The sequence below is a fragment of the Canis aureus genome, chromosome 32 (genome assembly GCF_053574225.1).
Source record: "Canis aureus isolate CA01 chromosome 32, VMU_Caureus_v.1.0, whole genome shotgun sequence".
NCBI classification, from domain to species: Eukaryota; Metazoa; Chordata; class Mammalia; order Carnivora; family Canidae; genus Canis; species Canis aureus.
Window position 1 is genome coordinate 40257510 of NC_135642.1, and position 26468 is coordinate 40283977.

The 26468-nt window shown below is 34.7% G+C and overlaps 1 protein-coding gene across 10 annotated transcripts in view; it reads right to left on the bottom strand.

Annotated features, from left to right (window-relative positions):
• Window positions 1-26468, bottom strand: part of MYO9A (myosin IXA) — a 263829-nt gene that overhangs the window by 73740 nt on the left and 163621 nt on the right. For 7 of the 10 annotated variants that reach the window (XM_077881727.1, XM_077881730.1, XM_077881731.1 and 4 more), the window contains 9 exons: window positions 23469-23591; window positions 20341-20421; window positions 18228-18338; window positions 17226-17348; window positions 15192-15341; window positions 13429-13748; window positions 11247-12848; window positions 7793-7892; window positions 7078-7293 (listed from right to left, as the gene is read on the bottom strand). In XM_077881727.1, the coding sequence (XP_077737853.1) occupies window positions 7078-7293; window positions 7793-7892; window positions 11247-12848; window positions 13429-13748; window positions 15192-15341; window positions 17226-17348; window positions 18228-18338; window positions 20341-20421; window positions 23469-23591 (2826 nt within the window). The remainder of the gene's footprint in view (window positions 1-7077; window positions 7294-7792; window positions 7893-11246; window positions 12849-13428; window positions 13749-15191; window positions 15342-17225; window positions 17349-18227; window positions 18339-20340; window positions 20422-23468; window positions 23592-26468) is intronic. The other 3 variants (XM_077881732.1, XM_077881733.1, XM_077881728.1) reach the window with 2 other exon arrangements.

Genomic DNA, 26468 nt, shown 5'->3' on the forward strand with positions numbered 1-26468 from the left:
CTACCCAAGACCAAGCAAAGGACCATCTGAAAGGATTAATAGTAATAGTGCTGATTATTTAAAAAAGCCAGTAATACTGCCTGTGCCCAAGAGTCAGAATACATAACTTTATGATTCCCAGGACACTGGGTGAAGTACACGGCAGGACCTTGCCTCAATAGTCAAGAACAAGTAATAGTCCAGAATAAGCCTCAGGTGAACTACTGCTCTGTTTGGGCCTAACAAGCCTTAGTTTTATTTAATAAAAATTGTATATAAAGTGTGCGACATGATTTGATTTACATATAAGTAGTAAAATGATTACTGCAGTCAGACTAAACATATCATATCTTCCCATTGTTTGTTTCTTCTTTTTTTTTTTTTTTTTTTTTTTTTTGGTGGTGAAAGCACCTGAAATCAATTCTCTTAGAAGATTTCCAGTATTCAATATGACGATACTAACAAATCTTAAAAGGAAGACCTAATTGCTTAGGAATAAATTGCTTCCAGAACCAAGCACTGATATATTACTGGGATATAACAGTCTCAAGAATATTAATCAAATACAAAAGTATCCAGCACCGGGGAATCCCTGGGTGGCTCAGCGGTTTAGTGCCTGCCTTTAGCCCAGGGCATGATCCTGGAGTCCTGGGATCGAGTCCCACATCGGGCTCCCTGCATGGAGCCTGCTTCTCCCTCTGCCTGTGTCTCTGCCTCTGTGTGTGTGTGTGTGTGTGTGTGTGTCTCATGAATAAATAAATGAAATCTTAAAAAAAAAAAGTATCCAGCACCTAACAAGACAAAATTCACAAATAACAAGGCATGCAAAGAAGTAACAATATATGACTGACAAAGAGGAAAAAAGTTAATCCATCTCTAGTGACTCAAAATTGACACAAACATTGAGCACTAGGAGATCAAAGCATTGACTAAAGGGAAAGGACTTAAAATTGCATGGGATTCAAGGTCACATATTTTTAAAGGCACTGCTTCTAAGGAATATGAAGGTAAAAAAGGAATGAATGACTGCTTTTGGAGATTCAGTAGTGAAGAGGAAAAGCAGCAGAAGGGGAAAATTTAGAATCTAGAAAGGCAAAACAGAACAGGGAAAAAAAAATAGAAATGAGCCCCTCTTCCACCTCAATAAAAACAAGGAAGCAATGAAGGGAGTTGAATGAACTCAGGAAAGAAAAAACAAGATGGGGAAGAATAACTTAGAAGATGCCCAAGGGAGAAAAAAAATACAAGGGTGGATTTAAAAGGGCTGAACAAATGCAGGAAGATAATAAAGAACAGAAAGTGGTACAAAGAAAGGAGTAAAAAAAGTCAGAGAGAAGGTGGTTGAGATTGAAGACAGGAAAAAAAAGAAAAAACTTATTTATAATTGGAGTCCCTGAACAAGAAAAACAAAACAGTGGGACCCAATATTTAAAACTGTAATCCATTAAAGTGTTTCAGAAATAAAGCAAAACTAGAATTTATACACACACACATACACACACACACACACACGAGTCCTGTAGGTATATTAGATAATTCATCTGTGATGATGAACTTAAAGACATATCAGATATAAAGAAAAAAATTCTGAAGGTCTCCAAGTAAAAGGATCAAATAACTCCTTTATAAGGACAAGAGAATTAGACTGGTAACAGACACTGAAAATAAAAAATACAGTGACACAAAATAGCATTTTCAAAAAACTCAGGTATGAATCAAGTATGAATTAAAGTATAAATCAACAATTTTAAACACAGCTAAGATGTCCCTTCAAATATCAAGACTACAGAAAGAAATTAGGGAATTCCATATGTATGAGCCTTCCTGAGTAATGTATTAGAAGCAGAGCTATATTCAATCAAGAGATAAATATGGAAAACTCAGCAAAATATTTGATGTGATCATTTAATATATTTAATAGATATAAGATAAAAAGCAAAGCTGGGGACTACAGTGAAGAATATGTAAAATTAAATATTCTGACAAATAGAAATAAAAGCCTAAAAAACAAAAGGTAGGGGAAGAGTAGAGACAAGAATAATTCACCAATAGTTGTGTCAAAATAGGTGAGAATTTAAAAAATATTGTTATAAATAACTAACTTGAGAGTAATTACTTAAATTAATATATACTAAATTAAGGATTTTTAAAAGTCATATACAAATCAACAGGAAAAGAAACTCCCCTATATCAAAGAAATTTTAAAAAGTAAAAGAGAGGAAAAAAAAGTAATATAAACACAGCAAACTTAACATAGCACAATAATAACATAAAACTATAAGAAAGATAAATGAGACTGCATCTATCAGCTATATCAGTAAACAGGAATAGATTTAACCCATCTATAAGGCAAAAAAATTTGACTTACAAAATAGGAATCAACTACATTGCATACACAACACACATCTAAAACTAAAGGATCCAGAAAGGCTAAAAAGAAAAGGATGAGAAAAAGTATTCCAGGCAAATGGAAATATAATTAAGAAAACACAGGCTGAGATATAATGGTTTAAGTACAATTCAACCAAAAGCACTGAATGTAACAAAGGACACTTTTCATTCCAAAGGCCACAACTCAGAATAAATAAGAGGGAACTTTAACACAGCATTCTCTGTATAATGCAGATCAAATGTACAAAAAATAGTAAGGATACAGAAGACAAACAACATAATCAATAAGGAAGAGATTATGATTATATACTGAAAATTTCAGAATACAGAATATACCTACTTAAAAAATGCACATGGTACATTAATAAAAACTGACCATGTATTAACTAACAAAGAAAATGAAAACAGTAAATTTGATCCAACAGAAGCATTACAGATACTCTAATCACAGCACAGTAAAACTAGAAATATAAAAATGTTCTTCCTCTGAAAACAAAGATTTTTATTAAACAAATTTTAGGTAAAAAATAAACTGAAATTACAGATTTTCTAAAAAAATAATTAAAAACTTAATACACAGTATAATAAGATACATCTAGAGTAGTGAACAGAAGAAAACTCATAGCTTTAATAACCTGTATCAATAAAAATAACTTAAATAAATTCCCCACTTAAAAGGTAAAAAAAATAAGACAGTAAATTTAAGAAAAGGAAATAAACATTATATGTTCTCATTCATTTGGGGAATATAAATAATAGTGAAAGGGAATATAAGGGAAGGGAGAAGAAATGTGTGGGAAATATCAGAAAGGGAGACAGAATGTAAAGACTGCTAACTCTGGGAAACGAACTAGGGGTGGTGGAAGGGGAGGAGGGCGGGGGGTGGGAGTGAATGGGTGATGGGCACTGGGGGTTATTCTGTATGTTAGTAAATTGAACACCAATAAAAAATAAATTAAAAATTAAAAAAAAAGGAAATAAATAATAAAGGTAAAGGCGGAAATCAGTGGAGAATGGAGGTGGAGGGAAATTAGGCATAATGAAGAAATCAAAATCCTGTTATTTGGGAAAAGACTTTAACAACAAAGACAAATGACTAGCTAACTTAAAGAAAAAAAGGAAAAACGTAAGTCTACAAAATATGAAATGATAAAAGAGAAATAACAACTGAAACAGAATTTTTAAAAATCATGAAACTAATTTCCAGATTTCTATACAAATAAATCTGAAAAGTTAGACGAAATTAATAATTTCATATGAAAAAATTATTTACCAAAATTGACTACATTAGATAGAAAGATTACAAGGCTAATTTCTCTAGAAGAAATATAGTTATCAAGGAATTATGCCACAAAAAAGTACGAATCCCAGATAGTTTCACAGGGAAATTCTACTAAATCTTTAAAGAGTAAAGAGTTGTGATGCTATGAACCATCCCTAACTTTTTGGGGAGAATAAAATACACATATAAATACTAAGTGCATTCAATAGTATAGCTGCTGCACTGCGACTGCCAATCTGGTTCAATATCAACCAGATTTCCAATTTGCAAGAAACATCTCAAAATTATCAGCTCAGGTTCTAAAATTCTATAAATATCCTCATCCTGGCTTCCCCTTTATGAGAAATTACTAAGACCTAGTCAAGGTAGATTTTCCTTCATTGTAAAATAAGCTAAGCAACTTAGCCTTGCTCAATCAACAGTTTTTCCTAGCTGTTTTTTATGGAGTGAACAGTGCAGAAAAGGAAAATTCAACACAGATAAGGACTGGGGAACATTTCAGATAATAACAAAGAGAAATAGGAATATAAGAAGTGACAGAAATTTAGGGGTTAAAATGAGGACTTTATCTTACCAGAGATAAGACAAATTTTGGGGAGCTACTTGGGAGCCATGCCCATAGAGATGACTGCTTTCTGTCTAGGGATGACAGAGGAAACTGCAATGTTACCTATACCAATCCTACTAATAAGGAAAAGAAATGATGTGACTAACTCATCATCTAGAATACTGAGAGACCAAAAAACTATATGAAAACCACCTTAAAAATATTACATGACAGAACGTGTCATTCTTCCTGGGTAAAAGGCAACAGAGTGGATAGAAGAACTTAGTGAAAAGAGTGTCTGGAGATGAAATTACTCAAATGGCAGAATTAAAGGCAGAAAGTTAAAAAACAAAACAAAACAAAACAGAACCCATAAGGAGGGAAACTCCTACTCTTGTCTCTACTCTTCCTACCAGGTAACAACAAATTAATGACTGATGAATTCAGGGGGTAAATGCTCATCAAATCCTCTTCTAGTGATTCATTTATAACTGTCTTTATCTCATTAGATCAGTTTTTTCACAAATAGAAAGGTCAGATGGCTTCTTCCAAGATTAATGATTCTCTTTAGCAAATGTCAGAGTGATAGGATCATTTTGTCCAGGAAAAAAAAATCCAGTTTTTAAAAATTCATGTGCCTAGAAAATCAAGCCTATTTAAAATCCTGGAGATGTGTGAATTTTTTAGAATTCAGTAGATCCCATTTACAAACAATTAGTCTACATATTCACATTATCAGATAACATTAGAACATAGCATATTTTCAAGATAAACACACAGAAACATTTTAAACTGTTCCTACCCTTCCCACCCCCATCCCCCATAAGTATCAATCAGCATATTCTAGAAAGCAAAGCTTCTTCATGCAAGTGTCCACCAGAAACAAACACCACCACCTGTTCCTAAGATAGCTAGTGATGAAACAGAAAGACAGCGAGAAAGCTAGAGAAGAGACTATATACACTGTGCGGGGAGGCAGAGTGCTCTACAACTACTGGCATGCAGTGACCGTCAAGCAGGTGAACAGAATCACAGGCAGAGGCTACCCGCTAGGACCCGTACAGGGGCTGAATGCTCCAAGCAGAAAGCCCAACTTCTGGTTCATCTCAGTAAGAGTTTTCAGCGAGGAAGAATTCTACCACCAAAAAGACTAATAAGGTTTGTAACAAAGAAAACTCTCAGGAACAAAACAGCAATTACAAATGCTAACTTTTTCCACAAATGAAAAATCTATGTATACTTTAGAAAATAATTCAAGTATGCTCCCTATTTACACTAAAAAAATTAAGCAATATTTTTCATTAAAATTAGTTGCTCCAAAACATAATTTCATCTTTAGCTACTAATCACGCGATAGAGTATGTTTCATTATTTAGAACTCAAAAACGGTACCTCCAAAATGGAGTTATTTTACCCTACACTGAAGAGAGGGCTTTGGCTCTAATTACATATACTAATGTATAAACATAAGATTATTTCCAACTTTTACAATCCTACAGTTTAGCTCATTTATCTAATTAAGGGTTAATGACTCATTTATCTAATTAAGAGAATTGGTCATACAGTTTTCTGTTTTTATTTTTTCTTTCTTAGACTATTAAGAAATATTGAATTCCCGTCTCAGTGGGGAACCTACTTCTTCCTCTTCCTCTGCCTGCTGCTCCCCTTGCTGTGTACAATCTCTGTGTCAAATAAAATCTTAAAAAAAATTAAAACTGGGCATTTCTAACAGAAGATAAAGACAACGAGGATATTCTAGAAGTTAGCAAAAAATGTAATTCTTTGGCACAAACTGTTTCAAACAGTTCAAAGATAAAATATTTAATATTAGAAATCTGACTTAAGGATATGCATGGAAATAAAATGCATGTTATCACTCCACTTAATCAATAATAATGTTTTTAGTACATATTAGACATACAGACCCCTTATATTGTGTATTTTCCAGGGCAATTCCAAAATCAAAAATTTTATATCCATAAATACATTCATACTTGTCAAACTATATATTCCTAATTTTGGCTGAAATATGATGATAAAGTTCTATTCTTAGTCAAATATTTTGACTAAGCACAGCTTTATTCAAACATAACATTCAAATATGTTATAATTTGTGATTATACAAATTCACATTACATACAGCCTTTTACCTGGCTAGGTTGGTCCAGGAAAACATGTTTGGCATTGCTCATTAATTTATTAAAAAATTCATGTTTATTTTCTATTATTAAAAAATGGGGGAGGGGAAGCAAGTTTAAAGGCCTAAAATAAAATAAAATAAAATAAAATAAAATAAAGACACAGAGTACCATTATTTCAGTTAAAATCAACTGGATTATTTAACATATACCCTATTCACTAGACCAAATGTCAATCAGCAAACTATGCCCAGAACATCAAATACAACCCACTGCCTGCTTCTGTAAATAGTTTTACTGGAACAAAGCCCTGCCCCATCATTTACTTATTGCCCAAGGCTGTTTTCACTCCACAGCAGAAGCAGAGTTAAATAGTTGCAACAGAAGCTATACGATCCACAACATCTAAAATACTTACTATCTGGCCCTTCACAGAAAAAAAAACATGAGGACTCCTGCTCCAGACCTCTTAAGACAGAACAGAAAATCTCTACATTAGTGCTAAATTAAATAATCTTATTTTCCTAACTTATGATTTGACACACACTGTTGAAGTGTCTTTTATCTGAGTCCTATCAAATGAAGGTCTGGCTTTGTTGCTGTGTTCACTGAGGTTTCCCATGTACAAACCATTTTACGAGGAAGAAGCTGTGAAGGTTAGCTTTAGATTAGCAAAGGCTATTCGCTATTCCCATCAGATTTGCTTGTGGCCTATTTTTCTTATATTGCTGTAAAATTACCATTTCGGAGTCACTGTGAGAGGCCTGACCCAGGCTGGGTGCAGGCCCTAGCTCAGAGTGAGAAGCTTGGTCAAGGGAGAGAAGGGGCTCAATAATGTCATCGTAATCATCTTCCTCTGTATCCCCCTCCCCATCGGCAAAAGTACCTCTAGTCAAGAAATCGGAGCGCGTCCGCGCCATTCGAGCTTTCTTTTTATGGGCCGGTCTGGCAACCTGCTTGACCAAATGATAAAACAAATAACACAACAATTTTTGGTTTTGGTTTGGTTTTTTTTGGAGATGATGCCAATGAAAGACAGAGAGCTCATGAATTTCTTGAAACATCCCTCCACCCCGCTAGTAGTGTCCTTTCTACTAGAAGTGACAGAGATAACCAAAAGCAATCCATATATATTACTCCAGACAAAGGACAAAAATGGAAGCTAAGTCTACACTGTTCTCCATAGCCAAGGAAATCATCTTTCACCGCCATTGTATGTCACCAAAGCCACTTGCATAAATTGCCTTCTTTTTTTATGCAATATCTTTTTTGTAGACATAATCTGAAATTTTAGTCAACATTCTCTCCCTAAGTATGACAAACTTAAATCATGGCTTCTTTTGTATAAACACTTGGGAGTAAATGCATAAATGAGATGCTCTACCTATAAGAATAATAATTTCCAAAATAGGTGAATCTATTTTACATAAAAGATAGATAAAATTTAATACTTACCTCTCCTTGGCCCGGCCCAGTTAACTTCACAGGTTTCCAAGTTGGTTCATCTTGTTTACGGAGTTGAGGATTTCCACTGTTTAAGGCTTCCTTGTTAGCACTTAGGGTAAAACAAAAGGATTACAATTCAATTCCTAGCAGACATCCCACGGCGGAAGTCTTAAAATACAGCATGAAATATAGCCTAACAAACCACGTCAAAGAATTCTAGCAAATTACATAAATACTTGCAGATCTTATTCAATTCCCAAAACAACATACCAATTTTTTCTGCTTACCTAATTAATAGTATCAAGAACTGACATATGTGACTGCATTACTAGAGGCCTGTCCCTGATAATCACTTGGTATGTTCCACTCTGACATACATTTAAGATTAATAGCAGCAGAATTAGCTCAAGAAAACTAATGTATTTGATGATAAGGGAAAATGTCACATATCCCCAAATCTTTAGAATTAGTCTTAGAAGGGACCTTTTATTCTAATCATGATAAAATACCTGATAAGTAGCTACCAAGTGATATAGATTCCATATTACTTTGTTTTATACTAAGATGGCTCCTATTGATTAGCAAATTTTTTTTAAAGATTTTATTTATTTATTCATGAGAGAGAGAGAGAGAGGCAGAGACACAGGCAGAGGGAGAAGCAGGCTCCATGCAGGGAGCCCAATGCGGGACTTGATCCCGGGTCTCCAGGATCACGCCCTGGGCCGAAGGCAGGCGCTAAACCGCTGAGCCACCCAGGGATCCCCCAGTTTCTTTCTGAAATCTCTGTGCAGCTTTCATCTATTATCTAAGTTTTAAAACTTTGTTATACAGAACAAAATCAACACTAGCAGGATAACAAATTGTTATCAAATTAAAGGAGGTATGCTATACAGATGGTATAGAGTTACCTTGTGAAAATTTAATTTTGCTTGAATAACCACACAATGTGACTACTTTATCATTAAATTCTGTGTTGAAATGGATATCTGATGAAAATCTGAAAAGAGTCCAGAACTTTCATGGCCCTAATTACCTATATTAACCCAGTACCATGAGTCTTAAAATTTATCAACATGTTGCTCATCTGTCCTTCGCAGAACTATAGTTCACAAGAATCATACCTTACATTTGAGCTTAGCACTGGGTTTAAAGTAGACACTAACTTATAATACAAGTTGGCAGACTAATTGCTCTATCTTTCAAAATCTTCCAATCTTCAATCTTAATTTTTACAAATGAAGACCTAGAGGCTTTAAGAGGTTTTTCTTGTCCTTTGCCCTATGCAGTAAGTCCTTAAACAAACCTAAATAGATGGCAATCTTTGCTAGCTAAAGGCTTCTCAGAGATCTCCCTTTTTGACCAATGCATGATCAACCCCAGCAATCCTAGGCTATCCTAAAAGATTCCTTTTTATTAAAATCTCTCTTGCCACAGTTAAGCCTATTGGCCTTTGATTTGTGCACAAAAGAGAGAAACAATTAACAGGATCTTTGACAGCACCTGACAACCCTAGCCAACTTTTAAAAATTCATAGCATTTTCTTTAGATTTTCCCATGATTTCTTTTTTGTCTTCCTTCATTAACCAGATGAAGACCACTATGCATTTATCTATGGCATAGAAAGAACACTAAAGTTACTTCCTAATCATGAAACTCAATAGTGATTCCTAATCATGAAACTCAAGTTCTAGTCCCAGCTATCTCTCAGTATGTGACCTTGAACAAGTCATTTCACCTTTACAGGCCCTAGTGATCCAATCTATAACATATGGGAACTGAACAAAATAAATTGAGAAACAACAACACTTATGATTCTATAAAATGCAACAAGAGAAGATCTGAAGTATGAATGCTACTTAAGCTTTCACATAAAAAAAAAACCTAATACATAATCATTTTAAAGAAAAGCAGGTCATAATGAGGTAAGAAGCAAACTAGATCAAGTAGCCTTAAGATTGTTTATCTTGGAGAATGATAAAAGGAGTTTACAAGAATTCATAAGAATGATTAATGTTTTTGAAATCTACAAGTTCTACAGAACACATCCATGGATCCAACAGTTACACACACACATACAGCACATACATATATCACTAAACTTAATCAGAATGACAGGAAATAATGTTTTTAACACTCTGATGAGCTTATATATACTACATAAAGTCTTTGAACTTTGGGGCAATCTCAAGGTTAATGGGCAAGTACAGGACCTCAAGCTGTCCTTTAGTCCAGCAGCATTTCATAATAGCACACAAAAATCCCTGATGGAAAAATATCAATAATCCCTTGCTTATATTTACAAAGTGTTTCTATAAAATCTTTACATAATTTTAAAGACTGAAAGATTAAAAGCTCAAGCTATGGGGTGCCTGGGTGGCCCAGTGGTTGAGCATCTGCCTTTGGCTCAGGTCATGATCCCAGGGTCCTGGGATCGAGTCCTACACTGTGCTCCCCACAGGGAGCCTGCTTCTCCCTCTGCCTATGTCTCTGTCTCTCTTTATGTCTCTCATGAATAAATAAAATCTTAAAAATAAAAAAAAATTTTTTAAATCATGCTATGATGAGAGAAAAGGTTATTTTTCACAGTAAATGTGAAATTTAATTTTTTTTTAGTCCTAAGATATAAAACCTCCTTTTACTTAAACACTGACATTCTCCCACAAGAACTGAAAAAATCCACAGTATAAAAAGACTTAATATAAATTTCTTAAATTTTATCATGTTTGTTGTCATGTTCTACCTAAAAAGTGCTTTTCTCATGGTGACCACTAGTTAAGAAAACTTAAAAGCATAAAGAACTTTCTTTCACTTATATGAGGCATCTACTTAAGTAGTCAAACTCTTAGAAAGTAGAATGGTGGTTGCCAGGAGCTTGGAGTAAGGGAAAGGGGAGGAGCTGTTTGATGGGTAATAAGAGTTTCTTTTGCAAGATGAGAAAGTTCACTGTCCTATACAATAAAGATTGGTTAGGATGGTAAATTTTTTTTTTTTTTTTTAGGATGGTAAATTATATTCTTTTTGTGTTTGTTTGTTTTTCTTACCACAAAAAAAAGTATACTTACTGAAGACCATAAATAGGCTAATCGCTGAGACAAAGTACATTAACTTTAGGTTTAAAGCCTGACACTATCAAGCTTGGACTTGCCACACCTGAGAGATATAGGGCTACCAGCGTTTGCTGAATACTACTATGTTTACAGGTGCTGTACTGCCCTTCACAAATGCTTTCTCACCTAATGAGGAGGAACCCAAAAACTCTATCTGTGGTTAGTCAAAGATTCCTATGGTATAATTATATCCAATTTCAGGTAACAGGTAGAGTCAACAATTAGGGAATTTTTTTTTACACTGAGAAAATGGCTAATTTCAGTAGCACCCATACACACAGTTGAGGTAGATTAAGGCACCTTAATAAAATCCTCCAAAGTTTCCCATTTATACATCAAATGTTTGCTTCACTTACAGGGAAATATTCATATTGTCCTTTGGCGTGAAGAAAATAACACTAGTAGTTCCATCTCTGGAAGGGTCATCAGATTTGTGGCCATAAGACTGAGTTGGTCTATGGTGTTCTCTTTTTGAAATACGATTATTAGAAAGTTTACAGGCTACATTCAGTTGGGTGCACATTCTGTCTGTCTTGGAAAATTCCTTGTTAGTAGCAGATTGGTATGGGCCTCCTTTCCTTTCAAAGAACAAGGTGACAGGTCGGTCTTTCTGGGATAGGTGAGCAGAAGGACTATCTTTTGAAAGAAGAGCTGCATCTTTTACAGTTACTGATGGAGGCCCTAGAACACTGGGTTCTTCCTTATTTGGGGTATTCAGAATGAGGAGAGAGGATGATCTCTCTACTCTTTGCTTTGATGGATGGAAAGATGGTGCCAGGAGGGACTCCTCAGTTCTCGGCTTTTCAATGGTCTTGAAGGCTTTACGCTCCTTCTCTAAAATATCTGTTTGCTTACGAATCTGTTCCATCATCTCTTTTTCATTCTGTTGCTGCAACTGCTTTTGCCTTTCTTCCTTTTCAATGTTTAGCTTTTCTAACTTCTTCAGCACAGTATTAGAAGAATCTGTATTCAAAGATGTAACAACTTGATTTTCTCCTGAGAAGTGGTACTTTCTGGCTTCTCTGTTGACATCCAAAGTAAGAGATGAAAGGGTTTCTTTACCTTCTAATAGCTTGTTTCTCTGGATACTTGTATCTAGTTGGGAACTTGTTTTCAGTGGGTCTTGTTGGGGAATATAAAAAAATGTAGGCAAACTATTTGAAATAAAAGGGTCTCTCAGCTGTGGCTTACAGGTAATAGATTCAGAACTACAAACCAGTTTTTCCTTCATAGTCCCATTCTTCAAATGCACTGAGTCAGAGGGTGTCCCCTTTTCAATCAATGTATAGTTAGTCTCACTTGAGGCACTGAGGGCATTGTCCTGTGAATCAAATTTTGGACTGCTAGGTATTTTAGGTGATAGAAACTGCAAGTCTCCTTCATCTAAAATTATGGACTCTAGTTTGCTCTTTTGGCTTTCCTCACAACTCAGAAGTTCCAAGCTTCCTTGAGAGCTTTCACTGTCAGGTGTACCCTGTAGAGACTGAAGGCCTTCAGTGAGTTCTGCAGACCATCTACGTTCCTCTGAAGGAGACACACCACCAAGAGAACGAACTTTCAACAATTCTAAACTAAATATAGCCTGCTCTAGTTCTCTCATTCTCCGACTCTCTCTTTTGGCCCGACCTACTTTTTTCTGGTGGAGATCCTCCAAGGACTTAGGTCTCTCTCTTACAATCACTTCTTCCTGTAAGTCCACACCACTTTGACTTCTGGCTCTTTCCTGTCGCTTGTTTGGGGACTCTTTCAAGCAGTCCGTTGAACTTTCCTGGCTAATTCGATTGCTTTCTATCACAGATTTACATTCCTCTATAGCTTTTACTCTGTTGTCAAAGGAACAATCCTCCCATTTTGAAGGGTCTGATCCCTGAATTTCCAGAGCTCCATATTGCTCAGTATTTGCCAATCCAAGTTCTAGTTTTGTTTCTTTCAGTCTTTGTTCTTTTAAGACTTTAAATCTATATAAAAACAGGAAAAAATGGGTTAGCGACACCTTTTAGTTACTACTGGAGAGAATACATTTTACTGAGAATTTAAGAAATAAATGGAAAGTTCCAGAATTTTCTTTGTAAGCTAACATGGACAAACATTTCATAATTCTATTTCTATGAGTGAGACGATATTTTATCAAATGCATTATTTCTAATAGGGCATTCTAGTCAAAACATAAATTAACTCAGAAGTAAAGTTCTCATTTAAAAAATCTTTAAGATAAACCTTAAGTTTCTAAAGGTAAACACAACTGAATATTGATGATTTTTAAAGACTCAACTGAATGTAAAAGTTAATTCTTAGCAGTTAAAACCACAGACAATCTTCAATCCAATTTAATTCAGTAAACATCTATTTAGCTTCTATTATAGACCATATAATGTGGGTTAAAACTGCTAAGAGTATCACAGCCTACTGGAGAAGACAAAATTGTACATAACCAATGCTAATACAAGTTAGACAAGTGTTAGAGCAGAGAGATACAAACAAAATAACAAAATACTTGCAAAGACAGAAAGGAGTAATTATCACAGACACAAAGATTACCTTTGTCTTGCTCTGAATCCTCTACATACTGATTGCAAAAGGATAATTTTGTTCCTTTGTTCTTGATACCTCTTACTTTCCCTGTAGCCTTTCCATCTTGTCTGAATACAGACAGCAGCCATGTGTCTCCGCCTGTAGTGCTCCTTCCATCTCTGCTGGATGATGATGGCTGCAGTCCGGAGCTCCAAATACCGCTGCCTCTCCAAGTGAGCACGCCAGGAAGCCTGGAGAAGAGTGGCTGCACTAGTCATGACTAAAGCATCCTTCTGCACAGCTACATTTCTGACTTGCTTCTGATTTAGGTAATTCCTCCAGAATCGCTGTGTGGGAAAAACAATAGAAACTGCTGTAATAAATTCTTAGACTGTATTTTTTTTCACAAAAAAAAAGAATAAATTTACTATGTCAAAAATAAAGGTTACGTGGCTTAACAGTTAAATTGTACACAACTGAAGGGGGAAATAAGAAAGGTTTTTTTTTCCAGATACGCTTGGTTAAAACAACTCTTTTACTTACATACTATAAGTTCAATGAAGTTAATTATGAACTTAATCTAAAAATCTAAAAATTTTGATGCTTTAACAGATTACATTATCTTCTCATGCTACAGTTTGCCAATAATAATGGGATTAAAAAACATTTCAAAGATTAAGATTCTAAAAATTTTCTTTTTTTTTTTTTTTTTTTTTTTTAATTTTTATTTATTTATGCTAGTCACACAGAGAGAGAGAGAGAGGCAGAGACACAGGCAGAGGGAGAAGCAGGCTCCATGCACCGGGAGCCCGACGTGGGATTCGATCCCGGGTCTCCAGGATCGTGCCCTGGGCCAAAGGCAGGCGCCAAACCGCTGCGCCACCCAGGGATCCCCTAAAAATTTTCTTGATAAGCAGTAAAGGCCCTATGGAGAAAAATGGTCATCATATAAATCAATGAGGAAGAATATAAAACAGATAAATATGAATAAGATACCTATCATCCAAAATGAGTATAGAGCAACAACAATGTATATATAGAACTCTCAAGTATCAATCAGGAAACTATCAAATAAAAATAACTATGTCAATAAAAATTAAGGCACATAATTCTGTTGCCCTAATAATATTTTATAAGACACTGTAACTATAAATTCAATTTAATTTAAATTCAATTCCATCAGTATTTATCAATAGTCTATTATTATATGCCAGGTAATCTGCTAGGTGCTATGAACATTTCAAAAATGAGTAAGAGGGGTGCCTGGATGGCTCAGTCAGTTAAGTGTCTGACTCCTGGTTTCAGCTCATGATCTCATGGTCATGACATCAAGCACTGTGTCAGGCTCTGTGATCAGCAGGGAGTCTGCTTGAGATTCTCTTCTCTCCCTCTGCCCCTCGCCCTCTGCATTCTCTCTCTCAAATAATAAATGTTTAAGAAAGATGAATAAGGGCAGCCTGGGTGGCTCAGCGGTTTAGTGCCGCCTTCAGCCCAGGGCATGATCCTGGAGACCTGGGATCAAGTCCCGCGTTGGGCTCCCTGCGTGGAGTCTGCTGCTCCCTCTGCCTGTGTCTCTGCCTCTCTCTCTCTGTGTCTCTCATAAATAAATAAATAAAAATTTAAAAAAATATATTTAAAATAAATAAATAAAAATAAAAAAGATGAATAAGACACATCCTCATCTCTGAAGTTTATTTTCTTACTCAAATGTTTCACAATAAAATTCTAGTTACTAAAATAAAGGCCAAATAAACTAACAAACATCACATGAGAAATCCTTTGCTTCTAACCTGGATAATGATGGATGCCTGTCTCAGGTGGAGGAAATGCTGCCTACACAGCAGAACCCTGAACCATCGCTGCAACAATATGATTCTGCGGAGCACCTCTTGGTGAAGCAGATCTTGTAGGTGTTGTCGTTCCTGCTCCTTTAGGAACACCTACCAAATGGACAAAAGATGAGGAATACAGCTTAAGAAGAAATAAGAAATTTATTTCATGAATCATCCTTTCCATGGTAAGCTTCTTTAGAGAAGAACAAATACAATGGTACACATGAAAAGCAGTAATGATAAATATTTCTATCCATTTATCCAAAGAAGTCATTCTCAAAATGGGGGGGGGGGAGCACTTGACGGGATGAGCACTGGGTGTTATTCTGTATGTTGGCAAATTGAACACCAATAAAAAATAAATTTATTATTAAAAAAAAAGGAGACATTAGAATACAGAATGGGAAATGGAAAAATGAACATGAATATAAAATTCCCAGTCTTAGATATTGTGATAAATTACTCCCTTAGGACACTGACCCACCATCATGAGCCAATTGCCACTGGTAACATGTCATTTTTCATATTTTCAAGGATGTTAGCGTGGGGGGAAAAGGGTTGAGAACCATAGATCCTGAAGTTTGATGATGATATGAATAAACCAGTAAGTCTTTTTGAAACCCAGTATGCATCAAAGGTTTCTTGCTACTGAAGGCTATTAATCCGTCGTTTATATACTCTTTCATTCCACTAGGGATATAGGGGAAAACAAATACAACTTATGACACAAACCCTCTGGAAATAGGATTTGCACTTTACCCTTAAGAGCAGGTAGATATAAACAACTATATATATTTAAGTTGTACAATGTGATATTTTGGTATATGTATTCACTGTGAAGTAATTACCACAAACTAATTAATAAATCCATCACCGCCCACATCTGTCAAAAATTTTAAACTATTTTTTTAAAAAAAGAATAGAGATTAGATACACAAAAAGGAAAACAGTAAACTATAAGGCAAAAGACAGAGGCCTCTACCTGAGCAAAACAAGGAGTTGGAAATAATAATAAATGACCATGGAGGGCAGCCCAGGTGGCTCAGCAGTTTAGTGCCGCCTTCAGCCCAGGGCCTAATCCTGGAGACCCGGGATCAAGTCCCACGTCAGGCTCCCTGCATGGAGCCTGCTTCTCCCTCTGCCTGTGTCTCTGCCTCTCTCTCTCTCTCTGTGTATCTCTCATGAGTAAATAAATAAAATCATTTAAAAAGAAAAAAAAGAACATGGATATGGCAGCGTATACAGGGGCCAACAGAACAATTAATCTTCATAAAGAAGACATTAAATGGTGTGAAGTCACAATATGGAGGTTCTTGAAGAAGAGAAAGATGTTTGAATTTAATGAGGAGGTTATCACAGGACTATTATTAGGCAGGAAGTCAACATAAAAGAAAGAGGTATATTAAGATGATGATTTTCATACTATGGATAGAGTGAGTTAAATGGAATGATAAATAGGCTGAAATCAGATAAGGGATCTGTTACTACAAGAGAAATATAAGTGAGAGCTTAAAACAGTAAAATGCAAGCAGTAGGAATGAAAAAAGGGAGAGATGTGAGAATCATTTGCAAGGAAAAAAAGAAACAGAACTTTGTAAAAGGACTAAAATGAAGGGTAGGCCAAATCTCATTACAGGTTTTAGCCTAAGAACCTAGAAGAAGGATGACAGAGAAAAAGAGTAGTTGATAAAATAAGGACAATAGGGGAATCTCGATAAGGTCACTTTGAGCAAGCTGAATTGAAGATTACAGTAGAATACCTGGGGAGAGATTGTTTTCAGGCAATTAAAACTAAAGGTAGAACTAGAGCATTTGCCAGAACTCTTTGGTTAATACTGACTATATTAAGTAAAAATCCTGGCCTAGTCAATTTCTTTATGGTATCTGGTACACTATCTTTTTCATGAATGTTCTCATGGGCAAAGATTGCTATTATTATTTAAATATAAAAATGCACTCAAATTTGACAAGGACCATATATATTATATTTACCATGGATTTTCCAACTTGATAATTATCTGAATTAAGACTTATTTTCCTGAAGAAATCCTGAATGTTAAATTTGGATGGAATAATATTTCGGGGAAGAAGTACGTGGAAGTGGCTCACAAAATCCTGAAAAATGAAAAGAAAAATATTGTAAAATCACAAGAATATTATATGTCAACAAGGTCCTAAACTAGCTAATTATCCTTTTATCGATCCTGCCCTCACCTTGAAACAGACTTAAACCAAGAAATTATTTAATTGAAAAAATTACAAAATAATTAATTGGTAAAATGGGGGTAGGGAGTAGAGAGAAGATAATTTGTTATCAAAGGGGAATGGAAGAAGAAAAAGGCAGAAACTAATTATCCCTTTGAGAAAGCTGTATTAAAGAGAAAAGAAAAAGTTATTTAATAAGAATTGAAATTTTTAGCAGAAAAGTATGCAAAGGTATCAGCTATTACATGGTATAACTGAGAATGAAGCTTTCCCTCCCAGAAACAGCAAAGAACTTGGTCAGCTGCTAAAAAGTTTCAATATATTTTCTATACCTATAGCAGCAATAGCTGATAAGAATAACTGTAAGCCTGCTGACAGCTTACTATGAAAGAAAATCTTACTGGGATAACTTTACAGAAAAGGGAATGGAATCTTGTGAACTAGATAGTTTTATTAAATTATTTCAATTACTGGAATAATCAGTAGGAAGAACTACTGTATTATGAGTAAACTTAGTACTAGCAAACATTCAGATCAAATGAGAATAGCCAGGAACTAGAGTCTATCATAACACAAATTTAGTAAGACTGCTGCCATTCAATAGAAGTGAGTATTCTCTACCCTTTTTCAATTCTGTATACAAAAGATGGAATGGAAATGAGTAAGAGAAATAAATAGGTGAATCCCAAATAAAAAATAAGCAAGCCACAGGAATAATTTACTTAAGTGTATATACACGTAAATATCACCATAAAAGCATAACCTGGAAAAAAAAAAAAAAAGCATAACCTGGAAAGAGTATTTGCAGCTGTAGCCAGATTGGCGAATTCGAACCGTCTCTAGCATCCCAGTGTACCGAAGCTGTCGAAGTACCAAGGCATCATTGAATCTTAATGGCAGCTGTAACAAAGCAAATGGAAAAAATGATTAACCTGGACTAAGAGATCTCCCAATTAATGTTTCTCTTATAAGTATGGTTAACTTCTGAATATCTAAAAATTGACTGGAGGTCATCTGGTTAAGACATAGCAGAGGGATGGGAAAACCTTACCTCCCCATCTGGCAGCTTCAAAAAAGTTCTAACTGCCTGACCCTCGGGAAAAAGGAGAAACCAAGCTTCCAGGCTTTTCTAGTTGCAGAGAGGGAGAGGACCTTCAAAGCTAAAGAGAAATGTAGTTGCCCACAGGAGGAGGCCACATAATCTAGCCACTATAAAAATCTATAACCTACTCGTATACAGTCAAGAGTAACTATTTTTGTTTATATTTAAGATTTTCCCTATAATCTCACTCAGAAACCACCTACCCCCCTCTACAAGTGGCCTTAGTTAACTAAGAGCTGACAAATTCTTCTTTCAGTAACTAGTACGAGGTTAGGAGTAGCTTATTTCCTGGGGCACCTGGGTAGCTCAGGTAAGCATCCAACTCTTGGTTTTGGCTAAGGTCATGATCGTAGAGTCATGAGATCGAGCCCCGAGTCGAGCCCTACATCAGGCTCCTCACTCAGTGGGAGTTTGCTTGAGATTCTCTCTCCCTTTTCCTCTGCCTCTTACCCCACACCTCCCCCGCTCTCAAATAAAAAACATCTTTAAAAAAAAAACACACACAAAAGAGTAGCTTATTTCCCTAAACACTTTTTACTGATGATACTGGTAGGACACACTGAAAAGCAAAAAAATTCCTAAAATCCCCAAGAACTGATCTCCTCACTGCCTAGGCATTGATAAGGAAGAAGCTAAAGGAAATCACTCATCACCAGTCACAACATCATGTGACTTGTAGGTATCTCAGTAGGCATGTTGTTAGATATTCAAAAGACATTGTTTTTAGATATTCAAAAAATATATTTGGAGCTTTTGGTATTTCTCCCTATTCTCTAAATACTATTTTCAATGACTCCCTAAGGCAATCCTGAACATTTTCCTGCAGAGATGGGACGTACCAGCTACCAAGGAAAAGAAATCAAACAAGCAACTTATGTTAAATAATAAGTCAATGTTTATTTAGTACTTATTCTATGCCTTGAAATACTTCATTAATTGAACTCTCTGTATAACAAAGTCGCAATTAACAGTAGGGACTCAAACTTCCATCTAACTGTAAATAAAAGGTTTCTTTTTTTGTTACTAAAGAATAGTTAACATTTACTAAACAATTAGTATGGGCCAGGGACATTCTAAGTACTCTGTAAGTACTGACCCATCTACACTATCAAAACACTATTAGGCTGGTCCTATAATTATAGTATATTCCTACAAAGATGAAAACACAAAAGCAACAGAAAGGGTAAGTTCACAAAGCTTGTAAACTATAGAGTTGAAGACTGCTTCCTAAAAATTAAGAAAGCTGAACATAATTCATACTATGCATTTACAGTATTACAGAACTATACATTTTAGAGGTTCAGGGTGGGAACTATTTTTTCCTATAATGAATATAAACATGATAGATATTTAGACTTATTAGATATATTTTGCAAAGCTCTAATTAGGAGACCTGCCATAGAAAACAGGAAGGAATCAAGAATGTCCACATTACTTATTTAACAGAGGCAAAAAGCTCTAAGCATAAAAAAATGCTAATAAAATTCTAAGAATGATAGCTTATATGTAAACAAGATTAAATCTCAAGGTAACAAAAGCTACATAAAACTCTTTTTTATGATGGAATTTCATTAACATATTTGTTTCTCAGATTCTAGGAAACACTAAATCAAGCCCATATACATATCAAACAGGCAGGTAAGTATAGAAGTTAGAAGAGTATCTTCAGAAAATATAGAATAATGTTTTCCTTTAAGAGATTATTTGCTATAATCTCTTCCCCTCCGCTTTTTAAAAAAATGTAAAGCCTGATTTGAAGCAAACTGAGCTAGAAGCTCTCAATTTACAGGACATTCTTACCTTTTCGGCATTAGAGCGAATGCATTTTACAAAATAGGGTTCTGCTTGACCAAGTGTCTCCATCAGCTTGCTTAATGAGGCCTGCAATACAAAACAATATAATTAGCATTTTCTCCCATTCCAAACTGGCAGGAAATGATTTATAAATACAAACAACAATGTTGGCAAATTATGCTGAAACAAGTGGTATTATACACAGAAAAAGCTTTCTTTCTGAAAAGCAAATTGTGGGTATCCGCATACTGATTAAATTAAGGATAATTAAGGAGAAGGATGTTAATCTTAAAACTGATAGTTTGACAACAGTAAATATTGCAGATATAATACAAAATAACCTAAGTCTAGAACAAATTTTTCACATTTCGTCACTTTTCATGAAACAATTTATTCAAACTCATGTGTTCTTAGAGCAACTTTGAAAATCATCCAGTAGGGTATCCACCAGCTGGTATTTCCCTCCAATTTCAGTGTTCATATTAGTGAATACTTTCATTCCTGATACTGATAGTTTATACTTTACTTCTTTTTCTCCTGATTAGTCTAGCTAGAGGTTTTTTATATTTTTTTTTTTATCTTTTCAAAGAACTAGCTTTTTGGTTTTATTTTTTCCTATTATTTTTGTTTTCAATTTCACTGATTTGTTTTCATCCTTATCATTTCATTCTATCTGCTTGCTTTGAGATTAGTATGTTTTTCTTTTGCTAGTTTCCTAAAATAGAAACTTACGTTATTGAGACCTTTTCCCTTTCATTAAAAGCATTTAGTGTTATCAATGAACCTTGGAGCACTGCTTTGGCTACACTGCACAAACTTTGATATTTTACTTTCACTCACAATATTTTTAAAATCTTTCTTTCCTCTTTGACTCATATATCATTTAGATTTTCCCCCCCAAATACCTGGGGATCGTTATTTCATTTACTGATTTCTGGTTTAAAACCATTTTAAGGTCAGATAACATATTTTGTTTTTTAGTGTTCTAATTATCTGTTGGCTTCTCTGTTAAATTCCTTCGTAGCATTTTTTAGTGGCTGCTCTAGGGATTACGATATATAAACCTGTCACAGTCCACTCAGAGTTAATATTTTATAACTTCAAGTAAAACTCAGAAGCCTTACAACCATATAGATTCCTATTATTATGGTGATACATATTATTAGCAACATACAACTTTTTTTATTTAAGTGCTCTTTTTTTGTCATAAATGTATATATTGTAGTATAAGATGCTTAAATCATAAGTATATCTGATGAATTTTCACAAAGGGAGCATACTCTTGTAACCAAAGTCCAACTCAATAAACAATATAGTACCAGAACCTCAGAAAGCCCTCTTTACCCCATCCCACTGAATTTTAGCAAGATCACTGTACATAAGTTACCTACCTGCACATCTGAATCAAGGGTAACTATTACCCTGACTTCTAAAATGATAAGTTAGTTTTGCCTGCTCTATGACTTCATATAAAAACCAAAGATACACTATGTACTAGTTTGTATTTGTTGCATATAATATTTTGTACATTTTCAGTGCTATAGTAATGACCCATTATATGACGATATCATAATTAAACAATCCATTTAAGATGGACATTTATTTGTTCCAGGTTGGGCTATTATAAATAAAGTTGCTATGGACATTTTTCTACGTATCTTTTAACTATTTTCCAAATACCTGAAACAGTTTATATTTCAATAGCAGTATATAAAAGTTCTGGTTGCTCCATATCTCTGTAAATACTTTCTATAATCAGTCTTTTTCATTTCAGCCAGGCAGGCAAGAGTATACTTAATCTGCATTTCTCTGATGATTAATAATGTTGGGCAGGTATCTAATAGGCTCAGCAGCCTCCTGGATTACATCTTTAGATATCAGACAAAATTTGGCTGTTCAAGACTTATGCCCATTTAATTAGGGTATCTGTCTTTTTAAAAACTGATTTGTGGTTTTTCTTTTTTCTTTCTTTCTTTCTTTTTTTCTTTCTTTCTTTCTTTCTTTCTTTCTTTCTTTCTCCTTTCTTTTTTTCTTTCTTTCTTTCTTTCTTTCTTTCTTTCTTTCTTTCTTTCTTTCTTTCTTTCTTTTTTTTGGTTTTTCATATACTCCATATACAAGGTCCTTTTCCAGATGTATTGTTAATATATCTTAATACCTTGCAACTTGCCCTTTCATTCTCTTAATAGTCACTATTAAAAATTTTTTAAAACATTTTATTGAAATACAATTTAAATAATGTAAAAATGTACCCAATATAGTGTACACATCATTGATTTTTAGTAAGTTTATATAATTGTGCAAACACCACTGCAAGTGAGATGTAGGAATTTTCCATCACCCCAGAAATTTCCCTCCTGCCTATATATATGCAAGTAATAAATGCTCCAAAAAAAAAAAAAGAAAGAAAAAGAAATAACTGCTCCTGCTCACAGTCCCAGAAAACCACCAATCTGCTTCCTGCTGCTATATACAAACTATCTTTGAAAAAAATAATCCTTTTTAGACATCTTTTCCTCTGACTACAAAACCAATATGCAGGTATTGTAGAAAACTTAAGACACAGATATATGTTCAGAGATAAAAAGTCAGCTGGACAGTTATGTAATTGTTATTTAATGTATTACGATTGTATTTATTGCCATATGCCCAGTCAGAATAAAAGGAAATGGATTTCTATGTATAAAACTAAAATAAAACCAGAAAAAACCTACAATCCCATTTAGTTAAATACAGATGGCAGCAGAATGAAGTTTAAAATACATAATATATATAGAAAAAAACCATACATATTATCAGTGACTATATCTGGGCAGTAGGGTTTAAATGTTGGTTTTGTTTATAGCATCAATTTTCTGCTGCCTATCTCCTCACACTGAAAACAATGAATTACTTTTTGGGATATCCACTACCACAGATACAAGGATGAAAAAGAAAAGGCAGTTGACTTTTTCCACCCCTTTACTCCTCTCCAAAATGACCATTATAATATGGCTTTTAAGTAATATGAATCATCCTTCCATTCTGGTATCTTGCAGATCATTTTGACCTTTCAATGCTAATCTGAATGAAACAGGTTCCTTTTTTCTAAAAAAAAAAAAAAAAAAAATTTATAAAAAGGTAAAATAAGAAATAACCTGAAATTGGGCACTGATGCTGGGAGGTTTTTTCTTCTTGTGCAAATGAAGAAGAGACTTGGTAATGCGATCCTGTAGCGTCAGTCTTGTCAGGTGCTTTAAAGAATTTACCTCTAGTAAGTTCTGAAAAGAAGTGAGAAAAATAAAATTCTTCATATAAATTAATCGAAGAACAGGATAAACAAAATTGTAGACCAGTTTTCATTACTACCTATGTATAATGACTGTGGTGAATATGAGAGATTGGATATTCAACATCCATCTCACCCTCCTTCTTTTCTGCAGAAGCTTTCCAGCTAAAAAGAAAACTGCACTTCTCTAACTGCCTTGCATCTGGGTCTGGATGTGATTTAAGTTTATCATTTAGGTTCCCACATGTGAAACTGGGAAGGTATACTGGAGTAGAGACTCTGACTACTAGTTCTGTTTCTTCTGACCAGCATGTACACCAAAGTGCCTTAGCTTTCTGTGATCCCCAGTGTCCAGTACTACCTTTATGAGTTGAGAGGCAGAACATAGGGAATCTGTGTTGTCACTGCAACTCTGTAAATGCACCCTAAGCTCTGGAGCCAGTTGTCATAGCAGCTTCTTCCTGATTACTGGATCACACCACAGGTAGTATGTGCATACAAGCAGCAGTAGAATGGCACTTTCCTGCTTCCTAGCTGATTAACAGCCGGGGTCAGTTCTAAACTGCTGTTTTAATATTCTGAAACTCTAAGACTTCTAATGATTTTGTAAGTACCTCTTTGAATTAAGTCTTTTTCTACTTAAAAATATCCAGTTATTATTGTTATCTGTAACTGAATCCTGACTCAGAGAGAAAATAAGTTAAATTCAATCTTAGGGCTATAGAAGTTAGGCCAGAAATATACACAAAAACCAAAAGATCAACCCTATCAACCATGATCCTGATATACTAATTACTAATCTTAATAAGACAGGAGTTCTACATAAATCAACTAAAGAATACAAAGTAGGATATTTAAATAAAGTATTTGAGAGCTTTTATAGCCAATCCCAATTTTTAAAAAATATTTTATTCGTATATTTGACAGAGAGAAAGACAGCATACAAGCAGGGAGAGGGGCAGGCAGAGGGAGAGGGAGAAGCAGGCTCCCTGTTGAGCAGGGAAACTGATGAGGGCTGGATCCTAGGACTCTGGAGTCATGACCTGAGCGAAGGCAGATGCTTAACCAACTGAGCCACCCGGGCACCCCACCAATTACAATTTTTCTTTTTTTTTTTTTTTTTTTTAATTTTTATTTATTTGTGACAGTCACAGAGAGAGAGAGAGAATGAGGCAGAGACACAGGCAGAGGGAGAAGCAGGCTCCATGCACCGGGAGCCCGATGTGGGATTCGATCCCGGGTCTCCAGGATCGCGCCCTGGGCCAAAGGCAGGCGCCAAACCGCTGCGCCACCCAGGGATCCCCAATTACAATTTTTCAAACCATACCATATTTGCGGCAGTGAGTTTGTCCATGGAAAAAATACATCTATACATATGTACAACCATATGCTATTATTCAAAAAGTACTAAAATTTTTATTGTATGAGAAGAACAGAACTGAATTAAAAACATGACAAATTTAAAAGTCTACAGAAATATTAATTTTGACAATATAAACACTTAAAAATATAAACCTTCAAGTGACAAGTACAATACATATTTTAACAAATGCAACTAAATAAAAATTTTCCAGCAATGACAAAGATTTATTATCTGTACATAAGAACTAAAACTCATTCCACAATTACAAATGAACAAAAAATCTGAAACAGGCAATCCTCAAAGTATAAATGACAAATAGTAAATGACAATCCTTCAACCTGACTTATGATCAAAGAAAAGTACATTTCTTTTGAAGAGGTTTTCTGGGGCACCTGGGTGGCTCAGTCAGTTAAACATCTGCCTTCAGCTCAGGTCCTTATCTCAGGGTCATGGGATCAATGCCTGCCACTGGGGCTTCCTGCTCCGTGGAGAGTCTGCATATCCCTCTCCCTGCCTCTCCCCCAACTTATTTTCTCTTTCTCTCTAAAATAAAAAAATATTTAAAACATAAAGAGATTTTCTGCATATCAAATTGGCAAACAAAGGACTAACAAAACCCAGTCTTAAAAAAAAAAAAAAAAAAAGCAGTCTTCACGAGACTGCAAAGAAACAAATATTTATGTACTGTTCTCAAAAATGCAAATCAGTATAACTTTCCTTATAAACAATTCTCTTATAGGTATTTACTTAAAGAGATTATCAAAGAAGATCTGAAAGTTATTTCTGACAACATACTTCAAAAAATAGTGAAAAATAAGAGAGATATGTTTATATGGAATTATTTTCTAAGTATGATTTAGCCACACAACTAAATACTATACAGTTCATAAATATACTGTAACCTGTATTTGCTGACATGGAAAAATATTTGCAACTACAACTAACAAAATACCCCATATAATCAAGAACAAGACAAGGATGTCCACTGCGTCCTCTTGTCACTTTTATTCAACGTAGTACTGAAAGTCCTAGCCCCAGCAATCAGACAACAAAATATAAGAGGCATCTACATTGGTAAAGAGGAAGTTAAACTGATACTATTTGCAGATAACATAATATTATACACAGAAAACTCTAAAGACTCTAATAAAAAACTACTAGAACTAATAAATGAATTCAGTAGCAATAGAATACAAAATTAATACACAGAAATCAGCTGTTTCTATACGAATAGAAAAAAGAGAAATTTAGAGAACAAGTCCATTTACACCAAACAGAATAAAATACTTTCGAATAAACTTAACCAAGGTGAAAGACCCATTCTCTGAAAACTAAAATACACTGATGAAAGAAACTGAAAATGACACAAATGAATGTAAATATATTCCATGCTCATGAATTGGAAGAATTAATACTGTTAAAAAATGCCCATACTACCCAAAGCAATCTACAGATTCAATGCAATCCCTATCAAAATATCAATAGTATTTTTCACAGAAGTAGAAC